This window comes from Lissotriton vulgaris, chromosome 9, assembly GCF_964263255.1.
Source record: "Lissotriton vulgaris chromosome 9, aLisVul1.2, whole genome shotgun sequence".
Lineage (NCBI taxonomy): Eukaryota > Metazoa > Chordata > Amphibia > Caudata > Salamandridae > Lissotriton > Lissotriton vulgaris.
In genome coordinates, this window is record NC_141697.1 from 1,072,699,082 (window position 1) to 1,072,726,158 (window position 27,077).

General features: G+C 41.8%; 1 protein-coding gene across 2 annotated transcripts in view; it reads left to right on the forward strand.

The window, feature by feature from the left end:
- The window catches only part of LRIG1 (leucine rich repeats and immunoglobulin like domains 1), a 235,816-nt gene that overhangs the window by 157,268 nt on the left and 51,471 nt on the right, over nucleotides 1–27,077 (forward strand). For both annotated transcript variants that reach the window (XM_086939042.1, XM_086939043.1), the window contains exons 9-10: nucleotides 3,626–3,706; nucleotides 20,959–21,030. In XM_086939042.1, the coding sequence (XP_086795168.1) occupies nucleotides 3,626–3,706; nucleotides 20,959–21,030 (153 nt within the window). The remainder of the gene's footprint in view (nucleotides 1–3,625; nucleotides 3,707–20,958; nucleotides 21,031–27,077) is intronic.

A 27,077-nucleotide genomic window follows, 5' to 3' on the forward strand; every position in this document is an offset into this window, starting at 1 on the left:
TCCGTGATTGTACAGGGCTCTAAAAGAGATCATCCTCAGTCGCAAATAAGGCAATTTCATTAAGGCACTCGGGATAACAGAATTGACTGCTAGAAATCCTGTATGTATGGAACTACATACTGGATCCCATTCCAAAACGGTGCGAGGTTCACGTGTTTTAGCAATAGTGGATTCCACGTACATTGCACAAAGTTTGACTGTGGAACCATGCTCACTTTTAGGTCTGGCTGAGGAGCAGATTTAGGTTTCTTGCCAGCCTCCTATAATCAAAATGTATATGCATATAGAGGGACTTTGGAGCATTCCCCTTCATCTATTGGGCTGTTCAGCTATAATTCACATTTTGCTTTTGGCGATCTTGGTGGCATTGATCAGCCTACTTCACTCATTGGCTCTCTTGCAGTGTAAGAAGCTGGCATTTTGACAGATCACATGTGTGCATCTGCCCAAAAAGAAGTGAATGTCAGTGCCATGTCTGAAGGCTCAGTACTTTATTTTGTCAGTAGTTTTTTTGTTTCTATTAGTTATTCTTTACAATTTTTAACCATGCTTTTGTATTTAAGCTGTCTTCAGTTTCTGTGTGTGCAATGACAACAGCACTCATAGTCTATTTGTTACCTTAATTAGTAGAAGTTTATTGCAGTTAAAAAAATAATGAACTATGAAACACTCATGTACAATACTTACAATTGAAGTGTAATTAATTAATCCAGCTAGATTCGTCCTTATTATCTTCATAGAAGTGATTGCTTTGAATAATCAGTGATTAATAAACTCATTGTACTAGTCAAAGTCGGTTTCATAAAATGCTATGGGTGTCAAAACATTCAAACGGATAAAAAAACAGTCTACATCTATCAAACTTCTCTTCTTTCAAAAGTGGTGCAAGGTATTTCAGAAGTGCAAATCGGTAATGTTCATATTTGTCTCCATCTGGAGTTATCAAAGGTGACTCCTTAAATATGAGGAAACTTGAACTTTCTCCAAAACATGAGTCTTAATAAGAAACATTGTGGATGTAATTGTCTTTGGGCTCATGATGAGGATAAAGGATTTAGAAAGGTTAGTGCCAATCTCTAGATCCTCAGTAGACCTCACATGTATCAATCACATGTATCAGTCTGGTTCATGAGCTCGTTGGGTGTCCTGGACTTTAGAATGGTGTCGTCCACATAGAGTAGGAAGATCCTTTCACCTGAAATGTGGGTGTCCTGCCCCCTTGCCCCATCAGGCAGGCTTATAAATGGTTAAAATAGAAGGGGTGCTAACACACACATCCATGACCAATGCCTCGTGCCAGTCCGAAGTTCTCAGATAACTAGGGTCTGCAGTCAATGGTGTCAGGCACCTCGGACTAAATACAAAGTAGTGTTTCCCCTGCAACAATAAAGATGCCAAGGGGTGTTTAATGTCAGACATGCAATAGATTTTTTCAAAATGATGAACCCAAGATTCGGGCAAAATATGGGACTCCATGGTTTACTTGTCATTCGTGTTAAGGAATCTTAAGACAACTTTTTAATACACAAAAACCATTATAAATGCATTGTCCGCATTTGTAATACACATTACGTATGCCTATGAGATTCAGAACTCGGCATCTTAATGTGTTGGAAACTGTCATGCGCCTATTAACACAAACAAGTGTGACTGCAGAGGCCCTACTAGCCAAGCCGCACACTTAACTCGGAAGGAGGAAATATGGTGCCGTACCTTCTGATTGCGCCAGCTAGTATACAATGTATTGCTGCTTTCACGCAAACCTGCATAAGGCGTGGGTTTTTTAATATTCACTGCCTGAAAGCCAGTTTCTGTTGAATGTGTTTGCCTTCCTCTGCATAGAGGAAGGCAGTAGAACTTTCTAAGCCACTTCCAAAGTCCCTTCAATCGCTGTATTCAGCAGGGACATTTTTCCACTGCCAGGTCATTGATGAGAGGGCAGTCCTTCTGGGAGTGGGCAGTGGGGTTTGTGCGTCCCTTCGTTTCTTTGGTGTTAATTCTCCGCTGCAGCCCCTTTGTTGCCAGTGCGAGGAGAGGAAGGAGAAGGGAGCATTCTAATTTGATAAAGCGGGCTCCCCATTGGGCCCTGCACCTGGTGAAAGAGACCCAAGCATGCTTTAACGATGGCCCCATTGTTCCTCCGCCTTTGGTGGGTGTGAAGCTGATGAAATGTGGAGCTATTCAAATGGAGGTCAGACTCCAGGACTTCACAGCACAATGATTAACAAGGCAGCACGCATTCAGGCTCAGCCAGCCAGAAAGAATAGGAAATTGGCATGGGAGCGAAGGAGGGTGAATACAAAGGAAGACTGGGCAGCACAGAGCAGGCTTAGCTGCCCATTACAAAAAATAAAGTACATTTTGTGCACTAACCACCAACCTTGCAATTCTCCCCTCCTAGTGACAAAGATGTCAGCAAGGAGTGCTGTTTTATTCATTTAAATAACTATAATGTGCCAGTCTAATAAAAGCGATGGTCCGGTAGTGAATAGGCGACATTTCAATAGCAACCTCATTCTGCAGCCAGGGGCTTTTTGCCTGGGAGGACAACAGAAGGCCCCAGGTCCGAAGGGGGGTCCTTGGATGTTTGCTGCTGGAAGGGCACTTTTTAAAGAAAACTAGGGCAACCCTCAAAACAAAAGGTTCTTGTGCTGAGACTTAACCAGACATTTTGTAAAGGACAATTCTAAGCAGGGGTTTTATCATCTTGTGCTGAACACGCAGGGAGCAGATTATGGGAATACGGTTCTTTGCTCTTCTGCAGACAGCAGAAAAACCGACAGGAATATGCAGCTGTGCATCAGTTGGCCTTTGCTGTTCAGTCTTTAAAAGTGCCTTCAAAGGGACCAGCGTCCATGGAATCCAAAACTCGCAATGCTTTCTGTGAGATGACAAAATCTAAATGCAAGCCTAGTTGCAAAGCGTTTTGCATATTTATTTTGAGGGGTACAGACAACATCCAGTAAAGCAAACTTTGGAAATGCCAGTAGGTCTGACCTGAATTTAGAGGCACACCTAACATTTTTAAAAATCAATTAATTTGTGTATAAAATGCATGTCGGATAAAGAATTTAATGAGTCATAATTCAGTGTACTTTTGAGATGTAGCAGTCCCTGATGCATCGGTATGCAGGCCCTCCTAATAAAGTGGAATGATACAACAGTCAGTAGCTTGTGATGATTGGGTAATACTCGACTTGGGCAAAGACAAAGCCCGCTCTGTGCATGTCAAATAGTTGGTAACAATAGGCCTGATACAGTTGGGCTGTCAAGCCAGACATAAAAGAAACACACAGTTGTTATCTATGATAATGTACTGACCAGTGAATGTTGATCGCTTCTTTAGCGTGTAGCGCATAAGGCTGGCATGGCTGGTCATTAATAATTCATTCTCCAAGTTTCTAAGCAATGTGCCTTGTCCAAGAGAGGACAAGTGAAACAAGAAAAGAACCAAAGACCAGGGCAGTCAATCCTCGTTGACGTGGGAAAGTTTGGGCAAGGAAATGTGTGGCAGGCACAAAGCGCAGACTGTTTGCACGCTGCTTCTAAATATTTCATCTTCGCTCCTAAAGTGGAAGCCCAGCATTGAGAAACTGATTGAAACTTTTTTGTGTCCCCCTTTCAGGGAGCTGGACCATAACGAGATCTCTGGAACAATAGAAGACACCAATGGGGCCTTTGCAGGCTTGGAGAGCCTGACCAAGCTGTGAGTATCCCCGCTTTCAAAGCCTTTTTAAGATGCCTACTTGCAAATGTATTTGTAAGGTGGGTTTTGTTTCAATGGCACAAATGAGAAAGTTCTGTGAAGCCTATTTAGTCTTTGGTAGAGCCAGGTTCTGTTCTGTGTCTTGCATCGCTCAATAAAGTGTACTTTTGTTAGTTGTGTGGGTTTATCTGCTCGCGGCTGATCTGTTATTAGTAGCACAAGTATGATTTTAGAAATTCAAGAGAACATTTTGCTCCGAAGTTAAAGCTTCTTTAGCGGGCAATGATAGGCTAAAGTGTGATACACGGTGTGGTAGAGATGTGAACATGTTCATTTTGCTACTTGCTTCTCTTTATCCTTATGACTGTTTTTTCCAACCTAGAAACAATCATGCTGTTTCAGCCAATTTTAATTCTTCTGATACATGCCGGACGATATACATTTTGTCATCAGCCTTTTGTTGTGCGTCATTGGAAGTTATTTTAAGCTCCTCATCTGTGTCAGCATTCTTGAAGGAATTGCTTATATTTTGTGTGTGCAAATGCTTGCTTGGACTGGTTCATGTGGAGCAAGATGGTAGTTTTAAAGGATCAGCATTAAAGGGTGTGATACTGATAGAATGAATTTGGGAGCAATACCAATGTCCATTTCCTCTTAAATTTATAATTAGGGAGTTGTTGAGCATTTCATTTTGACTCTGATTTAAATTGAAAATAGTTTAGGACAGCTCACTGGATCCACGTGTTCACATTGGATGTTAAATCCCTGCTTCTTAAGTGGCAACTTGAGTTTCATGTCAAAAATTGTTTGAGCAGATTGCAGTCCTTGGCTTCCTTTCAAAGTTTACGTAACCAGGAAGACAAAATATGTTGGATTTCTCATTTATTTTCAGGCCCATCGCCTATTTCCTTTTTTAGGTTTGGTCTTTGACAGCTCAGCCATCAAACAGACTAATTATTTGAAACAACCTTTCTTTGCTTCCTCTTCAACAGTTGGTTTTCATCGACCAGTCTCTTTCAGCCATTGACTTGAGACCGCGTCAAACACTTCTTAGGTCAGGACAGTGGAGATTTCTCTATCACTTAAAGCTAGTGCTATTTGAGTGTATGCTTCCTCCTCCATTTCAATGCTTGTGTTAAACTTCTCAAGGGACTACTTCACTGTAGAGCCCTCTCTCTCTCTCTCTCTCTCTCTCTCTGTTTTTCTCTGTTTTTCTCTCTCTCCCCCCTCCTCCCCCGCCCCTCACGCTCCTGCTGCCTTTTAACCGCATCGCTGCGGCGGTTATTTTTCCCCTACGCGGCTTTTTTCTAAAAGCCGCGTAAGATGACGAGCTCAGCTCGTCATCCGCACACGCCCCCCGTGGCTGATGACGAGCTGAGCTCGTCATCAGCATCGAAGGGGTTAATGTGCTTATGTTGACATCTTTGGCACATTACACCCAGACCTTTTGCCATTGCTGTTGTTTATGGTTTCTGTAATGCAGACTATATGACCTCCTCGCTTTGTGTAATTTTGATCTCCTCAGACTAGGTTAGTTTTATATCCCCTGATTCGTGCAGAGACAAATAAAGTTTTGCTGTGGCTTTGTATTCACTTTCTTCACATCGTGGTCGTTCCCAAGCTAATATCGGCTAACCTACGGGAGCCAACTAAATATAGGCCAAGATGCTGGTAATTGCAAAAAACACAGTTGATGGACAGAATGCAGAACAATGTCTTACATTCACCCCAGTACAAAGATCTGGGCCTAAATCCATCGTTTTTTTGCACTCCACACCACCCTACCACCACCCATGCTGGTAATGACCTTTGAATTAGTTGACTGTATTGAGAAGCGATTCTTGCATTTTGAAGCATGGGGCACCTTGTTACATCCCTTTCTATAAATATAGTAAAAATATGTTGTGACGTCACACGTTGAAACTTTAGTTGAAAATAACATCTAAAAAAAATTGACATTTTTATTAATGTCCATTGTAAGCTTTCACCGAAATGTAGGTTAACCAGATTGAAAGCACTTACATTCCTAACTATCTTTAAAGTTTTACAGTAAAGATGAACATTTTGAGATAGCAATGTTTCTTTGTTATGACTCAAGAACATGCGCAGTTTTCCCACTATGAGAACCAATTTCGGAACAGGGAGTAGTAAAGGGGGATTATGTATGTCATTCATTATTTTTTAAATTATTTATTACATGAATTTCATTGTATATTTCATACCCTAACAGAGGCACTGTTTTTCTTTTTTTATATAAAATGTCGTCCTATACAGTTTTTGGGGGAAAAAAATGAACTGGTTAAACCTGGTGTCTACCACCCCAGTATTTGCTATGTGCATAGTTCTTTAAAAAAATGTAAATTGTATGTTTGGAAACATTTGTCCTTTTATAGTAATATGAACAATGTTAAGGTTTAATGTCCGACGAAAGGTAGTCATTTGCATCACTCCCCTAGCATAAATTGATTTAAAAAACATTTACAGTTAATCCTTTAAAGTGCCGTGCAGGGCCAGTCCATTTGAACAGTAAGTAACAAATCTTCACATTTCCTCTGCAGCGTGAGGAATGTGATTTTAGAGGCGTGGGAGTTTTTTTTTTTTTTTGTAAGACTGTCCTTGTGCTGTATGTTGTAGTGCATTTAAGTAGTGTAGAGGAGTAATTGAGTATTACAGGGGAAGGCTACTGATAAATTAATAATCCCCTCCGCTCCAGGGGGAGCGCGTCAGGAGCGGGGTCTTTGATGTGGAATGGATCAGACTTCGATGATCCGCTGGTGTGTTTGTTGCTCCATGCCATGAAAGTGTTAAAGCTAGTGTGGCAGAGGGGAAAGGCCAGTCACTTTTCGCCTGCACTGAATTATGGATGAACTTGTGGAGCAGGAAGGCGCTGAAGAGCAAGACTGGCATGAAACACATGATGGGGAACCAACTCGTCTCCAATTATCCAGGCCGCAAAATCAAGTAACTGCTTGTCGGCTCGTTCAGCCACCGGGGTTTGTGCTTACTAGCTGGCAAGATTGATTGGTGAAATTAGTACATGCAACCGGAGTAGTTACAGTCCTTTAATGAATGTCTGTTGTTGGATTTATAGCTTATTAGTCGGGTCTTGCTATTATGAGCATCGTTCAGCTTTATCTGAAGTCTCATTTGGAGCAACCTCTCCAACCCACTGATGATAGCTTTATCTGCTTTGCAAAGATTTGTAATTGCTCTGTCACTAAGTACTTCATAGGAGAGATTTTGCATCAAAGTAATTACAGCACTGACTCGCCAGAGATCAAGTTGTAGAAACCCAGGATGGCACAGAGCTAAATTCTAAGATGATAGATCTATTAAGAGTATCCATCCATTCACTCATTCACTATGAATTCTGTTATGGAAGGTGTGTAAAATGCTTCAAGTTAAATACACAATTTCTCTCTCGTAAGATGGGGAGTAACTCATTTTAGAGGCTCTTGGGGATTACATTTTAGGTTAATATAATGTGAGTAGTAAAAAATATACTTTTTATTTTTGCGTGTTTTGCCAATTGTAGTCCCCCCCCTCCCCCCTACACTCTTTGCCATAAAGTCTCCTTAATATAGCCTACTTACCCATTATATAAATTTAGTCCGCGAGAGCCAAGGGTAACCCAACAAACATTGAGTCTCTACTGTGTAAATCTCCTTTACTTCAAGACCCACTATCCCACTGTATTAAGGCAGGTCTTATGTCATCTTTTTTACTGATTTAAGAATGCAGGGTCAGCAACTCAATGGGCAGGGTGATGGATCTGCCTAATCCTTCTTTTGCTGTAGACCACTGTTCCTTGTGGGTCACAGAGGATGATAGAATCACATGTATAATCAGGGGCGTAGCTTGGTCTGTAAGACTGGGGGGGTGTGAGCTTCAGATTTCCCAACAATCACGCTGGGTTATCTAGTTAACATATTATATGAGAAACAGGACATGAGGGGCATAAGAGGCAGTGGAAAGAGAGGATTGTGAATTGTAAATTGTTAGGGGTACTTGAAACACGGCATCTAAAAAACTGGCCATTTTTTAAGGCCTTCTAAACGAGCGAGAGCGTTTATTTTATCGGTGTGAGGGCATGTAAATAATCCTAGGTGAAATTCAACACACAACTCTCCATAGTCTACTTAAAGCACCTGTAACCAACTATTCACTACAGAATACATTTTATGGGGCGGGAAGGGGGGGGTTTAACACCCCAAACACCCCCTGAAACTACACCCCTGTGTATAATACGATAATTGAAATGAATGTAAAGGCAAATGAGAACAAAAAAGGGAAAGAGTCTGAAAGCATTCTAAATAGAAGTTTTGGGGGATATCCTCGTAAACACATGAAGATCTAGGGGGGCCTGCTGGGAATATTCTGGGCTGACCGGAGGGCGCGGGGACCTGTGATGGACATCCTCTATTTTGTGGCTTTGTTTGACCTCCTACAATGGCCAATGGTGGTATGATATATGCTGGTGGGTTGGAATGGGATTAAAACTTGAAGTTTGTTATAAACAAAATTGAAGTTTTGACCATTCGAATATTCCCACATTGCTCGATGGGATCATACTTTGGTGTAAGGTTCACATAGCCTGTCATCCTTCTAGTGTCTGTAAATGGAACGCCATTGAGTTGGAACAACTTTTACACTGGTTCTTTACAGCACTTCGAAGCTGCGAGGACTGAAAGTGCTCTATAAGTAATAATTCAGTTAATTGTGGTGATGTTTGCCTCGTGTGCACTTAAGGTATTTAATTTATTTAGAAGCCTAACATTTCGTAGTGCAAAAGTGCAAAATAATGCAAATGTACCCTCCCATTACAATGTCATCCAGAATTATCCAATTTCCTTTCTAGTTTCTCTTTATTCACTTTCTTAATTTTATTTTTATAAAACCTGGCTTTCCCTGTGAGCTTTTCCGCAAGCATCTGCTTCTTCTGACGCCTCTTGTGTAGCAGCAAGCAGGCAGGCCTCGTGTGCTGGGCGCTGCAGGCTAATGGTGTTTACAGAGTGGACCTAGAAGTGAAACTGCGGCTTGTTGACTAAAAGAACCTGCCTCGCTCGCTGCACGAAGGCTGGGAGTTAAAACGGCCTGAAATCTAAGCTTTTGGGCCGCTTTGTAGTTTCTCATTTTGTACTTGAGACTTAGAACAGCAATTTGTTTCCGATTAAATAAATGACACAGAAAGATACTATGAGGCTGGCTGCGTGCCAGAGCTCAGCTCAATTGCTGGAGGGAAGTATTAGATAAATGCCTTGGCCAGCTTGACACAGATCCGGCTTTGTTGGGGCCCTTACTTGCAAAGAGCGTGCTCCGCTGAGCTATGGCTGTTTTTGCATTTAGTGCTATTTTTCGACAGTGCGTGGCACAGCTTTGCGACTGTTGGGTTGCATTTTAACTAGGTAAACGCGTTCTGTTTGCAGGTGTTTGGCTGTGCATGCATTATTTTAAATGGAACAGATTTAAGCATTGGTTTATGGAAATTCCGTTGTGTTTATTCTTTTCGATCACACGCTTATTGCATAACAGAGAAGGGCATGTGTGCAAAATGTGTGCGAAACTGTAAACAAGCGTCGGCAATGCCAATAGGCCTGCCTTATGAATACAAGTATCTCTGTGTTCTTAATGGTTTTAGGTATTAAATAAGTCATCGTACATGCAGTCTCACTCATCTTTGCACATGTTCATCCATCCACGGACTCATTCTTGTGTTCACCCTCTGACACAACCATAATAAAAACACACTAACTCAACCAATATGTTAGCAAGATAAAAGAAAAGACTACAAGTAGAAAAAAGAAAACATGCTAAACACAGCAAGCATATGCTTGCACTAACCAAGCTAAACAGAGCAGCGGGTGTTCATCTTGCGCAAGTATTGTAAATAGTAGATTGTATCAAATTTCCAGCTTGGCTCCTACATTTAGAACTAACGTGTTGCCCATTTTGGAATCGTTGAAAAACGATGCACTATGGGCACCAGCACTCCATAATGGTCTTCTGCAGAAGGGGAAATGGCCACATAGGATGCAGCGCTCTGGAGATGGAATGAGCAGAATGCAAGCAGCTCATTAGCCCTGCCTGGAGAGCTATAGTATCCACTTAGGAAACAATAAAATAAAAAGAAGAGATGTAAAGAAATAAAAGGTGAACAATAAAATGAGAATATTAAAAACTAAAGGAAAGGCCAAACAGCCCCTGTTGGTGCAAGCCCATGACTGATGCAGTATGCTGTCAATCTACATAGGTGAGGTATTTAATTATTTCTTATTAAAATACCTTGCCAGGCTGCTAAGAGGTTCTCACAACAATTATTACAGTACACTCTTCTGCTCCTACAGTTTGTTAGAGGCAGTAACCAACACAAAACTCCTTACCTACAAAAGTAATCTGTCCCTCTCTGTAGACTATAATACAAGGAAATAATAAACCACCAGTATCTAAGTGATATTTTTTCCTTAAGGCCCCTGATTTGTTGGTTGAAACGTTGGATAAATCAGGACATACCCCTTACCCATTTGATAGTAAGAGATCTTGTATCTCAGGACAAACACATGCGTGTCCCGTGGTTAAAATATCTGAAAACTTGCTTTTCCAGGCTACGTCGCCTGAATTTGTTTGTAAATCCTAGCGGAATTGTAAAAGGGGATATATTAGCAATCAAACAAGCCTTTTATAAGGACAAGCTGGCTCAAAGGGAAAGTGAGGAGCTTACGAAGCCAAGAATCAGGAAATATGTGATGTTAAAAACCTGTGAAAGCATGGAACCATATTTAATGAGTAATTTCACCTCTCATGAGAAATTCTTGTTGACTAGGTTTAGATTTGACATCTTCCATTATCTTTTAATTTGACCGAAGTCAGACATTTTTAATAAGGTTACAGCTCCCTGTGGCTGCGACGGGAAGTCTCCTCAGGATATGCTGCATTTTATGTTTTTATGTAGGTTTTATGAATATCCCCGCAAACGTTATCTTGTTGCCCTCTTAAGGAAACTTAATTTTAACCAAATCAAACCTGCCTTTTTTTACTTACAGCTTTTGTATAGTGATAGTGTTTTACAGGTTAAAGAATTTTTAAAATTAACTCTCAAATTAAGGAACTGCCTAGACCAATGATGTTGTACTTACTGTCTGCACTTTACCATGTATTTGGATCATCTTATTGACAATGGGCTACGTGTAATATAATTTTTGTATGTGACTACGAATTATTGTAATAGTTTCAATAATGTTTTTAATTGCATTGTATATATGTGCACTTTTATGGTGTGAAATATAACCGAATAAAGTCTCTATACATACATACATAAACCACCCAAAATGCCTATTGATTTTTTTTACATGTGTTTTTCACAGTCAATATGTTAGGCCTACTGTGATCATCGTGATTTTTCCTAATAAGCATAAAAGACTATGGCATCGTTTTTCCCAAGTGAACCAGTCAGGCTTCGAGCTGTTATCATTGGATTGTCACCATAACCAACAGAGGCCTCCTGTACTGCTCTTAAGGCTTACCTCAAGGCAACCATCGGGCATAATCCTAAAACTACATTATATATAAGGTACAAAATTACAGTTGGCAAACCGCATTGTATCTCTTATCTACTAGGAGGGCCTAACAAGGATTGAATTAGTGCAATTCTGCTGTACCCGCATTTTGTCAGAGGTAACCAGCGCCAAAACCCCTGCTTACTATTGTAATCTGTAAAATTCCATGTAACAAAATGCTTATCTGCAGGCTTTAAAACACAATAAAAACAATCTACCCTTAAATGCCTATTGCCTTTAACTTATGGTTTTCAAAATCTGTATTTCTGGCCCAATGTCTTTACCCTAACTTTTAATGATGAACATATTAGGTCTATAGCCTACTCAGTCCTGCTGTACCGAGTATAAGTTTTACCACAAGTCAAAAAATGCAGAACGATTAGGCTTTTTAGTGGAAGCAAACAAATTCAGCCCAATCAAATTATGTACTCGGGGGAACCAACATATGGGTGGAGCCTAAGCCCCTCTCACAATAGTACCTTGAAAGGTCTTTTTTGTTGACTTTATTTATTTTATTTTTTATGTTCTATATAACACAAATAAAGACCCTTTCGGGTGACAGAGCACTTTACAGGTGTATAAAAAAATATCAGATAGAACAGGCAGACATGTGGTTAGAACACAAGTATAGAAAAAAGAAATAAGTTGTGTACAAATAGTAGAATATTATTTACAAGTTATTAACAGAGTAGGCAGTGATATGATTGCACAGGAGATGAACAGAGAGTATATATAGACTATAAACATTGTAGTATATAGACTAGCGTGAGTCCAGATTCAAACATATAACGACCCGATAAGAGACAACAAACAGGTGTCAAGGGGAGATGGAGGAAGGTACTCAGGGCGATATTAATTTGTTGGATAGTAACATTTTTACTTCCTCCCCAAAGATGAATGTGAATGGGTTGCATCTGATCTCCCTGTAGAGGGAATTCCATATTTTTGGAGCAATTCCAAAGAAGGATCTCTTGTATGTTTTCTTTTTCTTACATTTTTATGGCTTAAGAAGTAACAAGCTAGTGCTTTTAGTGCTTCCACCTGATAAGGTCCGTTAGGAGGGAGGATTGTAGTGCAGTCCTTTGTGGGTTATACAAGAAATTTTGAAATGAATTCTAGCCTCAAAGGGTAGCCATTTCAGTGACTGAAGGTTGGGGTGATGTGATCACTTCTTTTAGAACCAGCGATGAGCCTGGCTTCTGTATTCAGCATAGCCTTTAATGGTGCAAGTTAGGTTTACTGCTGTAATGTAGTTTTGATAGTGCAAGGGCTTGAACTGCCGTGGTGAGGAAAGGTTTTAATTTCCTAAGAATGTGCAACTGATGGTTACCTCCTCCTAGTGATGGAGCTGATGTGTTTTTGCATGGAGAAGTCTTTGTCCAAGTTTATACCTAGGGATTTGGCAGAGTCAATGATGTGTGGGGTACACTTCAGGGCACTGAGAAGGGGGAGCCAGTCTTTGATGTTGGCAGTGGTGGTGTGATCAGTAGGAATTTTGTTTTAATTGCATTGAGTTTCAGGTGGTTATGGGTCAGCCAGTGTTGTGTTTTAGTCTGGGTGTTGTTGAGGATATCAAAGTCGTTTGGGGAGGAGATTTTCATGTAGAGTTGAGTATCGCCTGCATGCATGTGTTATGAGATATAGGAGAGTTTAAGGATTTCACTGAGGGGCTCCATATAAAAGGCAAACAATGTTGAGCAGAGAATAGAGCCTTTGGGTAAGTCTAGTGACAGTAGAGACTGGTCAGAAAGAGCGTGGTTGGTTAGGATGCTTTCAGATATGTTATGTAGAAAGGAGGATAACCATTTCAGCACTGAGTCAGGGAGGCTCATCCTGTGTTCAAGAAGGTTTAGAAGGGTGACATGGCTGATAGTGTCAAAAGCTGCTGATAGATCATATAGGATTAGGAGGCATGAGACATTCTGGTCAAGTGAGTGTAGGGTGTCGTCGATGATGTGGACCATGGCATTTGCGGTTCTATGAGCAGATCGGAAGCCAGATTGACAGTGGTCGAGGAGTTGGAATTGCTCAATGTGGTTGTGAAGCTGTAAGTGTGCACATTTTTCCAGAAGTTTGGCCAGAGTAGGGACGTTTGAGATAAGGGGGTAGTTGGGAGTTGGATTGGTTGGAGTTGGGGTTTTTCAATAAAGGGGTAAACTGGCCATATTTGAGGAGCATTGGGAAAGTTGAACATTGATTATCCAAGTCCATAGTGGGAGTAGGAGGTACATGGATTTTTTCAAGAATTTGGACAGGAGGGGTTCGCTGAAGTGGTTGGAGATTTTCAGAGAGGACAGTAGATTTAAAGTGCCATTTTCATCAAGCGTTTTGAAGCTAGACCAAGAGGTGTTATTTTTGGGTGAGAAAAAAGGATATTCCGGCCATGTATCAGGATCGGAAGGGAAGAAGTGTGGGGGGGGGGGGGGGCGGTTCATGTGGAATTAGGTTAATAGTGTTCTCAATATCGTTCGAGATATGCAAGGTATTATCCGCAAAAAAAGAGGCACCGGTTTCACTGTTGGGTAAAGTTTTGTTATCTGCGGAAGTCTGATTGTGTTTTCAGTTTGATTGGTGTTTAATAATTTCGAAGAGATTTTAAGGTTGATTGGTTGCAAAGTCTAGTTGATTTTAGAAGGAAGCCGCTTTGGAGTACCTAATGTGTGTCTCTATTGTAAGCACAACGTTTTTGATGTAGGAGTTTGAGTTTGGCTAAAGAGGGGGAATGTGTCCATGCTCTTTCTGCAAGTCTGAGGTGTCGGCATTATTCATTTAGGTTAGAGTTGAGCCAGGGGTTGGATCTTTTAGATGGGAATCTTTTAAGTTGTTTTGGGGCAAGGATATCCATGTTTTGGTCATGTAGTTGAAGTAATGATCAGTGAGGTCATGGAAGTTGTTCATATAAGAGGATGGGAGCAGAATGTTGTTGCTGAGAGTGTGTGAGTCAATGTTGTGGGTGTCTGTAACCCAGTGTTTGGCCAATAGAAGTGATGGCCTTTTTGTAGGAAGAAGGGGATGCAGTGGTGGTCAGTCCAGTCACATGGGAGAATAGATTCAATTTGCATGGTGTTATCTTTAACAATGATTAAGTGTAAGGTAGCCCCTTTGTTATGGGTTGGGCTGTTGCACTCTTGAATATGGTTGAAGTCTTGGATGAAAGATTTTAAACTATTCACAAGAGGGCAATTGGAATTGTTCCAGTGGATATTGAAATATCCAAGGAAAATGTGGTTGTTGTGCTCTTCCTTTTTGGCAGCGATAATCTCCATGATCTGTTCAATGAATGTGTGGTTTTCTCCTGGCAGGTGATAAAATGTGTGAAGGGAGCTCCTTGAATTGTTAGTAGTGGTTATGTCTATCCTGAGGTATTCACAAGAGGACAGAGATGTAGGGTGTGATTGTTTCATAGAGAGCGAGAGAGAGAGAGAGGATCTGAATGTACAGGCTAGGCCACCTCCCAAGTGTCCTGAGTGGTCTAGTCTAATGATGTAATGACTGGGGGGGGATAAGGGTGTCTAGTATAAGAGTAGAGGATTCGTTCAACCAGGTTTCAGCATGAGCATGTCTAGGTCCGAATTGAGTATGAGCTCTGCTATGTCAACCGCGGGTTTCATAAGGTCGCAAAATATTTGTACTGCCAAACCAGACCTAAAAATCTATGTAGATTAGTGTTACCCTGCGCATCTCATACAGCTCTCAAATACAAAACTGCACTCTAAAATTTGTGATGGAAGGAGAGGGGGGGGGGGAATCTATGTTGCTGGCAGAGAAAAACAAGCACCATAAATGTAGTTCTAATTCTAAGACACTTTAATAGCTTTACAGTATCATGTGTTCAGTGGTGGCTCGCCATGGGAGTGCTGTGGGATGGGGGGTATTGGAGCCCGACATACTACGGACAGGAGTAAGGTAAGTGATTAAATAAATAAAACAATTTACCTTGCGAGCTCTGCATCGCAAACTCAGTGATGCAGCGCATGTAACGTAAATTGTTTTATTTATTTAATCACTTAGCTTACTTCTGTCCGTCGTATGTCTGACTCCACTGCACACCCATCCTGCCCTGCCCACAGCCACGCAGCACTCTCACGGCGAGCCGCCTCAACATATGTTCTCCCCTGAAAGTTCAAGCTGAGGCAACCATGCTGCTGCTGGCTCAGGCAGTTGGGTAAATAAGCAAAGTAATCATGTACTCTTGGCTACCAACATGTTTCAGCTGTTTCCAACTGGTTTTACACCTATAGCGTGGTTTTACATAAAATGGGTTGTTTTTCTTTTTAAACCATCTGTTTATAGTAACAGAAGCGCCCTGGAGTTTTCTGTTAGATTTTATTCTTCATCAGTAATGCCCTTTAAAGTGCACTTTTGTCACTAGAACGACTCTGGGCTTGATCTATGTTGAATCTGATTGAGGCAGTTCAGCAAGATTAGGCTCCTGTTCAGATAAAATACACTGAATGAACCTGGATTCAGAGAGAAAATTTGGGATATTGCAGCTTATGAATTTTTATGACTGGACAATTAATAGTTTATTGACCTCAGGGCATTCTGTTAGACTATAAGATCATACATTAATTCAATAAAGTGGAAACAAATAGTACATATGTATTTGTTTATGCAGTTTTATTTAGCTAAGATCAGGTTTGTGAAGAAGGCAAAGATCTATACTGCGAAATGTACATAGTTTGACTCCTCCAAAGCCGCAGGCCATCAAACGTACATTTATTAAAATGCTATTCACATATGCTTAAATCTAGAAGCCACCTGTGGATGGCAACTGTATTTGCGAGTATAATGTTCTGACTCTGCGTGTCAGAGGTAGCAGTGTAGCAGGTGACCTTGGGACCAAATTTTAAGGCCTTATAACACTGATTCTGTTTCACTGCAAGGACATTGGTTGACTGGCCAATGGTCAGGCATTAAGTGGTCTTTAAAATTCTGTGCCTAACTTTTGGCACATACATCTCGACACTTTCTACAGACAAATATTTTATTTCTGTGTCCACCTGAGCATTGAAATTCGTAGATCAAAATCTGCTAGTGGCTTAACCACCTAAGTACACACGCAATGGAACCCAAAGTAAGCAGTACAAGATCTGTACCTTGAGATCCCTCCATAGCAGATCTATAAATGGCCATATCTACTTGGTCTTATGCAATGTGGTAACCTCATTCCTATTCAGTAAGATTCAACACGTTTTTTTCACCTTGTGGTCAAGTTTGCGTATAATCTCAGTGTTGTGTGGTATAAATGTACATAATTGCTAGTGGGTTATATTGCTTGTAAGGGTAATTCAGGAGTCTGCTCTATGAGTCCAGGTGCACCAATGATATTCGGGTCTGTAGATGCAATAAGTTCAAGATACAATCTTTGTTTAAGGACTGTAGACTTAAGTCTCAGCTGGGCCGCAGAGTGTGTGCTGTAAGTAGGAATTTGCCTTTTTTCCCCCGCTTTTCCTCACCCCGCATGTTGTTACAATGCGGTCGTTACAACGACCGTGTTGTAACAACTCATACCATTACCCTGCAAGTGAGAGAGGGCGCTGGATGTTAGAATAGTATAATTCACTATTCCAACTCTGGTCTGTGCAACAGTAGGGAAGGTGTTGGATTTTAATCCAACACCTTCTCCCCCCTCCGCAAGTCATTGTAACGACTTGCGGGGTAATGGTATGCTTTGTTACAACTTGGTCTTTGTAACGACCGCATTGTAATAACAAGCTGGGTGATGATGCGTAGTAAGGGGTGTTTAACGTACTCCGAGACGGCTCTGGATGCTGGTTGTCTTCGTGTTTGATGATGATGAGGAGGAGTTTGAAATCTCTTTGGGTTTCAGCTGGAAGCTTCTGTGAGCATCTTAAGATGGTGTCAGCCCTGCTTTTGCTTTACAGTCCCTGCTTTTGATTCCATATTGCCCATTAGGTTGTGGCTTTTGGTATCAAAAGTTAAATGTTTCTGAGTGTCTGTTTAGTAGCTCATTTGATTCTTGGACCTGTCCTTGAGTTGTCCGTGTACACATAAACTCTTGTATTTGAGGCACTGTTGTACCAGACTATAGTATGTTGGCCAAGATTGTAATACATCGCCCTTGTATATTCATCCTGAATTCAGTCCCACCAGTCATCCATGTGTCCTGTAAAGGGCGTGTCACTGCAACACACACTAAGTCATCTTATTCTCTGACAAAATTTGCAGCTTTTTTTTCCTCATTAGTTTGCCACCTCTATATTATTATTTTTTTTATCTCCCTCTAGATTTTACTTGGGGATTTCTGCTGTTACACAGACTGCCTTCTGTTAAGGATCCATTCACAGTGATGTGGTTTGCCTGCTTTGTCTTGGCAGAGCTTAGCCGTACAGCTGTGGCACAGTTTGTCCTCTGTGGAGGGTGGCTTCCTAACAATGGCATGACTTCTCTGTTACACTGCAGCTGGAGGCGGGTGCCAGCTGTGGCACTTCTCTTTCCTGTAAATCAGTTGGCTTTAGTGAAAAGACTTATTCTTTTCTATGGTTGAGACCAGTAACTTAAAAGCAGGTTGGGTATGAACAACTTGCAGTATGAATGTTTTTTCCTCTTGCACTTCTCTTTGAGTGCAGCAACATGCCATTTTTCCCTTTTTTTTTTACTCTGTAATTTTAGCTTCCTTGAGATGTTGCTGTTCCTTCTTCAGTTCTATCACCTTTTGTTTTGCTGTTTTCAACAAACTATATATTTCATATGGGAGATAGCCCGAAGCACTCCCTTGCCCATGTTGCATCTGTCCATCCTCTTCAGTGCATGGCCCTTGATCATTAGTTTCCTGTGCAGCTGAAAACGCACCTGATTGTAAACTCCCTGCAGAGGCCGGATACCCTTGCATTTCTGGTTCATGGGGGTGGAGGACTTCACTTAAGTACAGATGTGAGTTCCACCATAACGCCCAACCCGCCATATTTCCCAAAGTGAATAAACAATTAGTAGCATAAAAAATGTGTCTTTAGTTTGTCACAAATTGTACAAACTTAACTTTCGTTTACCCGTCAGCAATGTGCTTTAATGCCTCGCCAGGCATAGCACACGCTATGACAATCTACAATTCTATACATTTCAAAATTAATTTTTGATTTAGTGAAATGATTTGGTGTGGGCCAACTACTATAGTGGGTATTTCTGTGCACTTCCATAGAAGATATTTTCATTGAGCAATGACCTTAAGCCCCCTCAGTCTTTTTAACAGGGAAAGATGTTCTATGCTGGGTAAGATAGTTCTGTGGATTAATGCAGCTACTGGAAATATCGGTTTATCCTGCAAGGCGCATATCTATCTTTCTTCTGTAACTCATCTGTTTGCATCGTTGTAATACCGTGAAGCTCTCCAGTGATCTAATTGCCTGTTTTACCGGAAAACGAATTATTAGCTGGCATTCATCCAGATTTTGTTCAAACCATAGTAGAAGGCTAATTTTGCATTCTTTAAAAACACCTCAAAGGGATAGGGCTTTGTGTATGCAAAAAGGTGACTTAACAGGCTTTCAAAAAATGTCCTCTTTGATGCTGATGGCAAATTAGTATAGTAGATTGTACTTTTTATACAATATATTAAAAATTAGGGATAGGTCTCGGTTCTTCTCTATTTGATGCAACTCGTAGCTAAAACAGCTTGAGTCTATACAGTGGCTGTAGTATTGCAGAAACCATGCCTAAATGAGCGGCTGGTGTATACGTTCAAACTTACCAACTAATAATGTCTTAGAAAAATCCCTTATTCTTTGGATTCAAGAACTGTAAGTCTAATGAAGTCTGTGTCTACATTAACAACAAAGATAATGTCATCTTATGAAAAGACGTATGTTTAGGCATGTTCGAGTATGTTGTTAATTGTTTGGAATATCCTTATTTTAAATTTGACGTAGGTTGTGGATAGTGACCCAGCCCATTTGTTGTGTACCCCATTCCCGCTTTTTTTTAGCAATATGTATGGATGTAGTTGTAATTTGCAGAGGGCAACCTATCTAGACGACACTGGGGCTCTGAACAGCAGGTGTAGTACCTGTGGTATGTTTCATAGTTATTTAAAATGGCGAGGATTGTTCAGGAGGGTGTAACTATTGTGTAGTTGTATTGCTGTCCGAAGAGGTATGTCCTCAGTTCCTTTCTGAATTGCAGGAGGATCCAGGCATTCAGGCTGTTGATGGGGTTCGTATTCCAGATTTTTGGTGCTTGGAGGGAGAATCTGTTTAGAGCATGAATTGTTGGGCAGATGGCAAGGAAAGGCAGCCTGGGACTTCACAGCAGGTTGGATCTGGGTAATAATAATCCTTAGGCGAGGTCTAATTGCACCTAACAATACAACCTTTGCCCAGTAGAGGGTAACTAACATAGGTCGAGCAGACTCCTTGGACTTTTCCACAGAGCCAAAATCTGTCCATTGGACTGGGAGGGGCTATTTATTTACATCTGTAGCCCAGTTACTGTAGGTTTGGGATCAACCCTACACGTTCTCCTAACCCCTCTACATGCAACACAAACAGTTAGACAAACACAATTCTCATTAATCCTCGGCTGGGCATGCTGTTTTATAGAACAATGGTCCTGACGGAGAAAGATTCGTCTCAAATCACCAAAATCTGTTATTGAACAAATGCTCATAAAGAAAACATAAACATGGAAATAAATCTGAAAACGTGTAGGCCCGGACAAAGTAATTATTGAATAAGTGCCATATATTTTTAGTGATTAAATGACCATGAATAATGTATTCAAACAACAAGGTGCTCCATAACTGCTAGGTGAGAAAATTCTCATGCAGTGCATCAAAAAGTAGTGACTGTGCTTATAAAACAACACGATTCGGATTCTTTTTGTAGGCCTGCCCATTATGTCCCAATTTATAGTCTCTCTTCGATGGGCTAATAGTCATATGTCCATAGAAGTCCGAAAGATGGAGTTACAGTGCAGGTGGCATCTAGATTCTGACAGCACAAACCTGCCTCAGTTTATCACGAAAAAAGGCCCGCAAAGATGACAAAACGTTTGGAATTTGAGTTATACCAATCCTGCTTGTATTTCCACATTTCCAAATTGAAAACTCTGAATATGAGGTATTTGCCATACCGAGTGAATACCCGAAATCTGGGAAACCGTATTTAAGGGCTTCGTCAATACCTCACTCTTTCCTGCACGACTTGGAATCAGGGCTGGAGACAGCAAATCCTTACTACAGTGTAGAACAACTTTGTTTACATGTAAATAACCATTCTCGATCTTATATAGATATTTATTGATTAATTGCATTGCTTTTTACATCAGTTGAAAAGATGGACTTTCTGTCCACGTCACGCCATGCCTTCCTTCTTGGCTTGGGTGAAATCAAAAGTGTAGCTTTGGCTGGTGATTGAAAATATTTCCGTCGACGTCAAGCCTTCAAAGAAAACAGGAGTACTTCTGTTAGCAAGCGAGTTGGGCCCAATACCTGCCCTGTGCGGTACAGGGTACCTGCAGTTTCATCCTGTCATCACTATCAAATTCTAATAAAGATAAAGGTATTTAATTTCAGAGATGGGCAGCCAGCATGCTTCCAACCCATAATCTCTTCTTAGTTCGGATTTCCATTGCTGCACATCTGATACCTTATCTGATTCAGCCCAACTAATTGTGTTTTTTTTTCCTTCCTATTGCCTTTTCCCTTCTGTTCATCTGGCGCTGGTTGTTTGGAAACTGCAGAACTCTGTTTGGAAACAAGATCAAGTCGGTGGCCAAGAAAGCGTTCTCAGGCTTGGAGGCCCTCGAGCACCTGTGAGTATCCCAGCATGCTTTGCGGCTTGAAGGGCTTTGCCAAAAGTGGCTGCTTGAGAAGTCTGCTAGCAATTTAATAGCGTCTTTGTAAGCTGAGAAGCTGGTCCATTTGTAGAGGCCAGCTGCTTCCTTCTCATTATAAGTTAGCTTCAACTTTGGCCTCTTTTTCTGTGTGCCAGGAACAAAGTTATACAACATATGGAACATTTGTGTCCTCTTAATTATTTGATTGGGATTTGAATAAACATCTTTTTTGGACCCTCTGTAACTTCTAACTCTCACCACACATTATTTTTCTACACTGCATGAATAATTAATGTTTAAAATTTCGGACTGGCAGAACCTCTTACACGTTTTGTTGCGTCTCTGGGGTGAGTGACTGACTGATTTGTATATGAAGTCAGAAGGAAACAAAGTTCATGCAATCAGAGCTTGGGAGCAACTTGCGTACCGTGACAGATTGCTTTCTTCACTCCCAGATCTGATGCCCTTGGCGCTCAGTCTTAGTATTAATTCTTAGTATTTCACCAGGTTATTCAATGGTGAAGGCAGAATGTCGTTTATTTTATGGAGGCATTTCCAGTGTGTTGTGCTTACCACACGTTTCTTTGTTCAAACTCATAATGTACTTCACTGATGAATTGTATGTGTTTGGTTTGCACAGGGCCTGCAAATTTCTATAGTGGGATGTAGATTCTGGTTTTGATCTCACATTGGTTATCCTATTGTGGGGTTGAAGTGTAGCATTCTAGATATTACTTTGAACTTTTACAACAACGCCCACCTCTCAGCCATTGGTACAATTCACACTGAGAGGAAAAACTAGCATAAAGACAACCACTTGCTCACCCACCCTGCCAGCCATTTTTTCATGTTCCGAGTGCAAAGTAGGTCCAGTAGCCGGATGAGAGGCGAAGGGGTTGTGTGGAGTTTCCTATATTGGCCCTCCCTCTCCCTCCAAAGAGAAATAATTGTATCTCTGCCCTCCCCTTTAAACGTGCCCTGGCAGGTTTAGGCATGCCAACTCCATATGGCACGAGATCAGCTCCCTTCACACGGTAAGGAGCCGATATCACACAGTGTGTGTGTGCGCACAGTAAGCAAGAAACCCCCCATAGAGAGCAGTTTTAAGCTCATTGTGTAGAAGCTTTCTGCAGGCGACCTGCATCAGGTGTTTTACAGCCTTCCTAGGATGTTGGAGCTTTAGAAGCTTTGTTACTTAGAGCAAACTCTCCTTCTCCCCCCAAAAACTATCACTGCTGGACTTGCTCCCCACCCCCTCCCTGTTTGACCAGACTCTCCCCTTAAAGGCTCTGTCCCCTCGTTTAACACAGTAAAATAAATTTCAATGTTTGCAGGTCTGCACGTCACTTACAGGCACTCTGGTGCCCCTATACAATGAGACCTGATTTAGACCAGCAAAACCCAGGTCTGGTTCAGGGGAATGTTTTGTCCTTGCACCGCCAGAGGGATAAGGCTAAACCAGCATTTGGGTTCGTCTATGGAAGACATGATACCATATTTGCATAGCTCCGTCCACCCCTGAACAGTGATTAGATGGGACTCCACCAGAGGGAATGCTCTTCAGATACCAATCCTTTTTGTTGAACTGTGCTTTTTTCTTTTCATTCTCTTCACGCTGTTGCTTTATTTTTTTGTTAGGTCTGTCATTTACCCAAGGCACATAATAATAGGGCATTCAATCATCCCTTTTCATCTATTGGCCTGTTATTGTGTAATTTACATTTTTCTTCCACTCCATATACCATAGATATCACAACACAGATGTCACAAAATAGTACTTTCTCGGACACCTTAGATGCTGTTTTGGATGTTCTTGTCTCCATTTTATGAACCATTAGGGTTGCCTGATATCCACTTGCTGGTAGTCGTGATGGCACTGGATGGTCTAACGGAAAGCACCAGATCCTTATAGTAACAGATATTATGCATTACCCAGTCATTTACTGCCACAGGTCAAGGTAGATAATTGTATTTCTCAGGGTTCTGATTGGTAAAAGATGCTGTAAGGAAGCATTTAAATATTTTGGTCACACAATTCTAGCCATTGCACATACATTCACATAGGCATTTTGGCACTCAGAACATGGATTGGCAGCAAACTTAGAAGAACAGGGTAAAAGACAGAACACCAACTTAAACTGCTGCCGACCAGACTAAACCCATCACAGGTGATAACTGAGTCATCCACCTAATCAACAAGGGCTATGCCTTAATCTTTCTGTCTTCTCCTCCAGAGTGCTCCTCAGCATCTACCTAAGTATTGGAGTTAGTTTTGCTGGTCCTGTTAAACAAAGGAATCATGGAGGTGGTTCCAAGTGGGAAAGGAGCACAGGATTTTACTTCCTTTAATTCTCTGTAAGTGGGAGGAAAGTCTGTGCCCTACACTAGACCTTCACCTCTTTAATCTTTTCATTTGGCTGGACAAGTTAAAAATGCTGTCCAGAAGCTTGGTTCTGTTTAACCTCAGTATGAGGTTTACAGTCAAGTCTTGGCAGTATCAGTTCACGGTCTGCCATCTGAACTGACATCTGCACCGCCAAGTTTCATTAAGGTGGCTGCTTCACTGGATAGGTCATGATCCTTTACTTAGACGACTGGCTGGTGTATACAGGGTCTCCTGCACAGGTCATAAAACATATTCCGTGGTCCATGACCCTTCTCTATGATTGAACATCATAAACAATGCCCAGAAGTCCCATCTCATCTCCATTCACGGGTTGACTTTCATAAGAGTTGTGCCAGACCTTCTTGGGGGATTGGAGATATTCAGGATATGATTCCTCTGTTTCTGACTCCGACCCTGATCCCAGCTTTGCAAGTCCTATGCCTGTTATGCTGGATGGTCCCAGGCATCTATTGGCCCTGCACGCCAGATGGTGAACGAGTGACCTTCAGGTGTGCCTGTGAAAACACGGATATCGGGGGAGTCTCCACTCTGGCGCACGTAAATACTTCTGTCCTTATGGATCAACACTGGTGTATGTGTCCCTGGTGGTTTGTTCCCTTACTTTCCGCCCCTCATCTTCTTGAGTGCCATTTAAATTCTTTCAGACAGTGCAAACGTTCATTAGATCAGCAGACAGGACTGTGTAGGGTCTTGGACTCTGTAGGGTCTTGGACTCTGTGTTGGGACTGCTATGACTGTGTGCCCAGCAACTGGACAGTCTTTCCCATAAACTGCACACCCACGGGCACCCACAGCTTTAGGGCAAATGCTCTCAGTCACATATCCTTGGAGGATCATGAGCGAGAACTTCATCCTAGAGAGATGGAAATTCTATTCTCCAGATTGGGGTGTTCGTATGTGGATCTCCTGGCCTTAGGCCAGAACAAAAAACATCCTCAGATATGTGCCATACATTTCCCTCTGAATGGCTCTTTGTGAAATGCATATAGGTCCTGTTGGTCACAGGGCTGCTTTATGCATTTACACAATCCAGCTTCTGTTTAGAGTTCTGCAGGCGGATCATGCACAGAAATACCGATGTTCCTGATCACATCATACTGGATGAGGAGGATTTAGTACTAAAAACTATTCGAACTCAGCACTCTGGACCCGTCTTGCTCTTCCTTAACAGGGGTCATCTTGTCTCGAAGCAGCTCAGCTAAGACCCTTCACCCAAATCACTGCGCCTGAACGCGTGGAGATTGAGTGGGTGCAACTAGAGATTACGCTTAATGCCAAAAGTTATGGCCGAAAGTTATGGATATCTTCTTGGTGGTCAGGAAACTCTTCATGAAATCTTGTGCAGGTCGCTGGAATACATGTATTCAGTGATGTGAGTCACAATGTCTGAAATAATTCCAGCCACGCCATCCTCACATACTACACGTAGGATGCTTCTAGCCTAGTAGGCGTTGTAGACTAGCCTACCACTGGATATTCTAAAGGGTTACTTGGCAGCCCAATGCACCTTTACTTGTGTCTTACTCAGTTTATTGTTTTTCAGTCAGATTTGAATCTTGTGTTCCTCATGTCATCCCTACTAAAACCTATGCTAAATTGCCTGTTTCAAAAACTGTTTTCTTAGTACCAGTGACTTTGGCCCTTAGTGTTGATGAACTTCAGACCCTCTCAGTCCGATTGCCATTCATGGTATTCTACCAGGTATATTGATTCTTCGCACCTGTCCATATTTCCTTCCAAATCTACTTTTCACGTGGGTGAGTCAATTACTCCTCCTGATCCCACCAAAAAGTAGTAAATACTGCATAGATTTGACAGTAGCGGCTGCTATCGGTCCCATGTGGTGAGACGGGGCGAGGGCGAAGCCGAGTGACGGACCAATTAAAAAAAAAACAACACTTAACTGGTACAGCCGGCCCTCTGGCTGTTCGACTGCCGCCTCCCCTGCGTTCTCCAAGTCAACTTCCTACAGACTTCTGGCAACAGGAAGCACCCGACAGACAGGCTCCCCTGAGCCAATCACAACATTGCAGTGCAGCGTTGTGATTGGTCGGAAAGCTGTGGATCAGTGCTCAGACTGCAACAGGGAGTCTGTGCATGTTCCTGACCAGGCTGTGTAATGCTGCCTGGTAGGAACATGCAAGTGTGAAGTGTGCATAGACTGTTTGGTCGGCCCTGCTCTGGCCAGCCCCGCCTGCCTCTCCAGAGAGCCACTGACGGCTATAGGAAAAATAACATAAGTTATTATCGTGTTATTTTTCCTTTTGTTCAATGGGGCGACGCTCCTCTGCCTTAGCGGAGGAGCCACCACTGAATGTGGACACTAGGTGAGGTGTATGTCTCACTACATCGACCACACCTGAGAGGGTTTAGTGATTGATCAGCTATTTGTAGGCTTTGCAGGAGCCAGAATTTCATATCGCCCTTTTAATTAAGACCTGCTATGCCTTGGCCAAGAAAGACCCAACTCCATCCTCCCCCCTCCCCCCCACGGTCATTTGTGCCACTCCAGCAGGCTGCTTTCATTGCTCTCACCAGTGGCTTACCAGTAGTTGACATCTGCCAAATGGGGTAATCTTTACATACGTTGGCTAACATTATTGCCTCACAGCTCAAGCACACATTGGCATACTTTGCCAGGGCTGCATTGCATGACCCCCTTTGATAATCTTTACTACTCACTCCTATCTCCTAGAGAGCTTCACTTTGGGGCTTAGTCATAAGTTGAATGCTTTGCAGGAATAGGTATTAATTAGAATAGAAAATGTACTTCCCTACTATAACAGTCTTTCTAGTGGTTATTCTATCTTCCTTCAGATTCCTTCCTGCCCTCCCTTCTCTCCTGTGTGTTAGTGTTGTGATTATTAAGATCCCATGGTAGGCAAACATATCATATGCTGGTATTGTAAGATGTCTGGTTGGCAAACATATCATGCTGTATTATTGCTGTCATTGTTGCTTTCTTTCCACATGTCTCTTTGGGGGATTGTAATAGTACCAGAAACTGATGCCAGTGCAGTGGTTGGCATCTTATATATTCTGATGTTGTCACATACTGGGCGGGAGGATCAATGCTGTGGCCACATGGCACCACCTGGCATGTTAGAGAGCTATTGCTGGGAAAAAACGTCCTGATCCAGTCTGGAGGATATTTATCAGGTGAGGAATCTGTGGGACGATCTAGTATCCAAAGGGAAGTCTCTTATCCTTTTTGGCCTACCCACAGCCTCTCACTTTTGTTTAGCATGAACTATACTTCGCTTCATGCCATTGTTGGAAGAACACTTTTAGTAAAATATTTCACCCCAGCTAGTTTAACCCAAACAGATATCTCTGTATCCAACCAAGCCTCATCAGCAACTACACTACCTGAGATAGACCATCCGACAGTGCAAGGCTTACTGGATCCATCTATAAGCATAGCCATGCCTCATGCCTGTCAGCCATTTTGGTGTTTAGCCCTGTGACATTTAATCAGTTTATGGTTGGTGCTGCAACTACCCGTCATTCTATCAGAGCCTTTGTTGTTCACATTTCCTGCTGCCTTGTACTTTTGCAAGTTAATGTCTTAGGCCTTTAACAAATTCTTCACTGATGAAATAGACCAGATCAGACA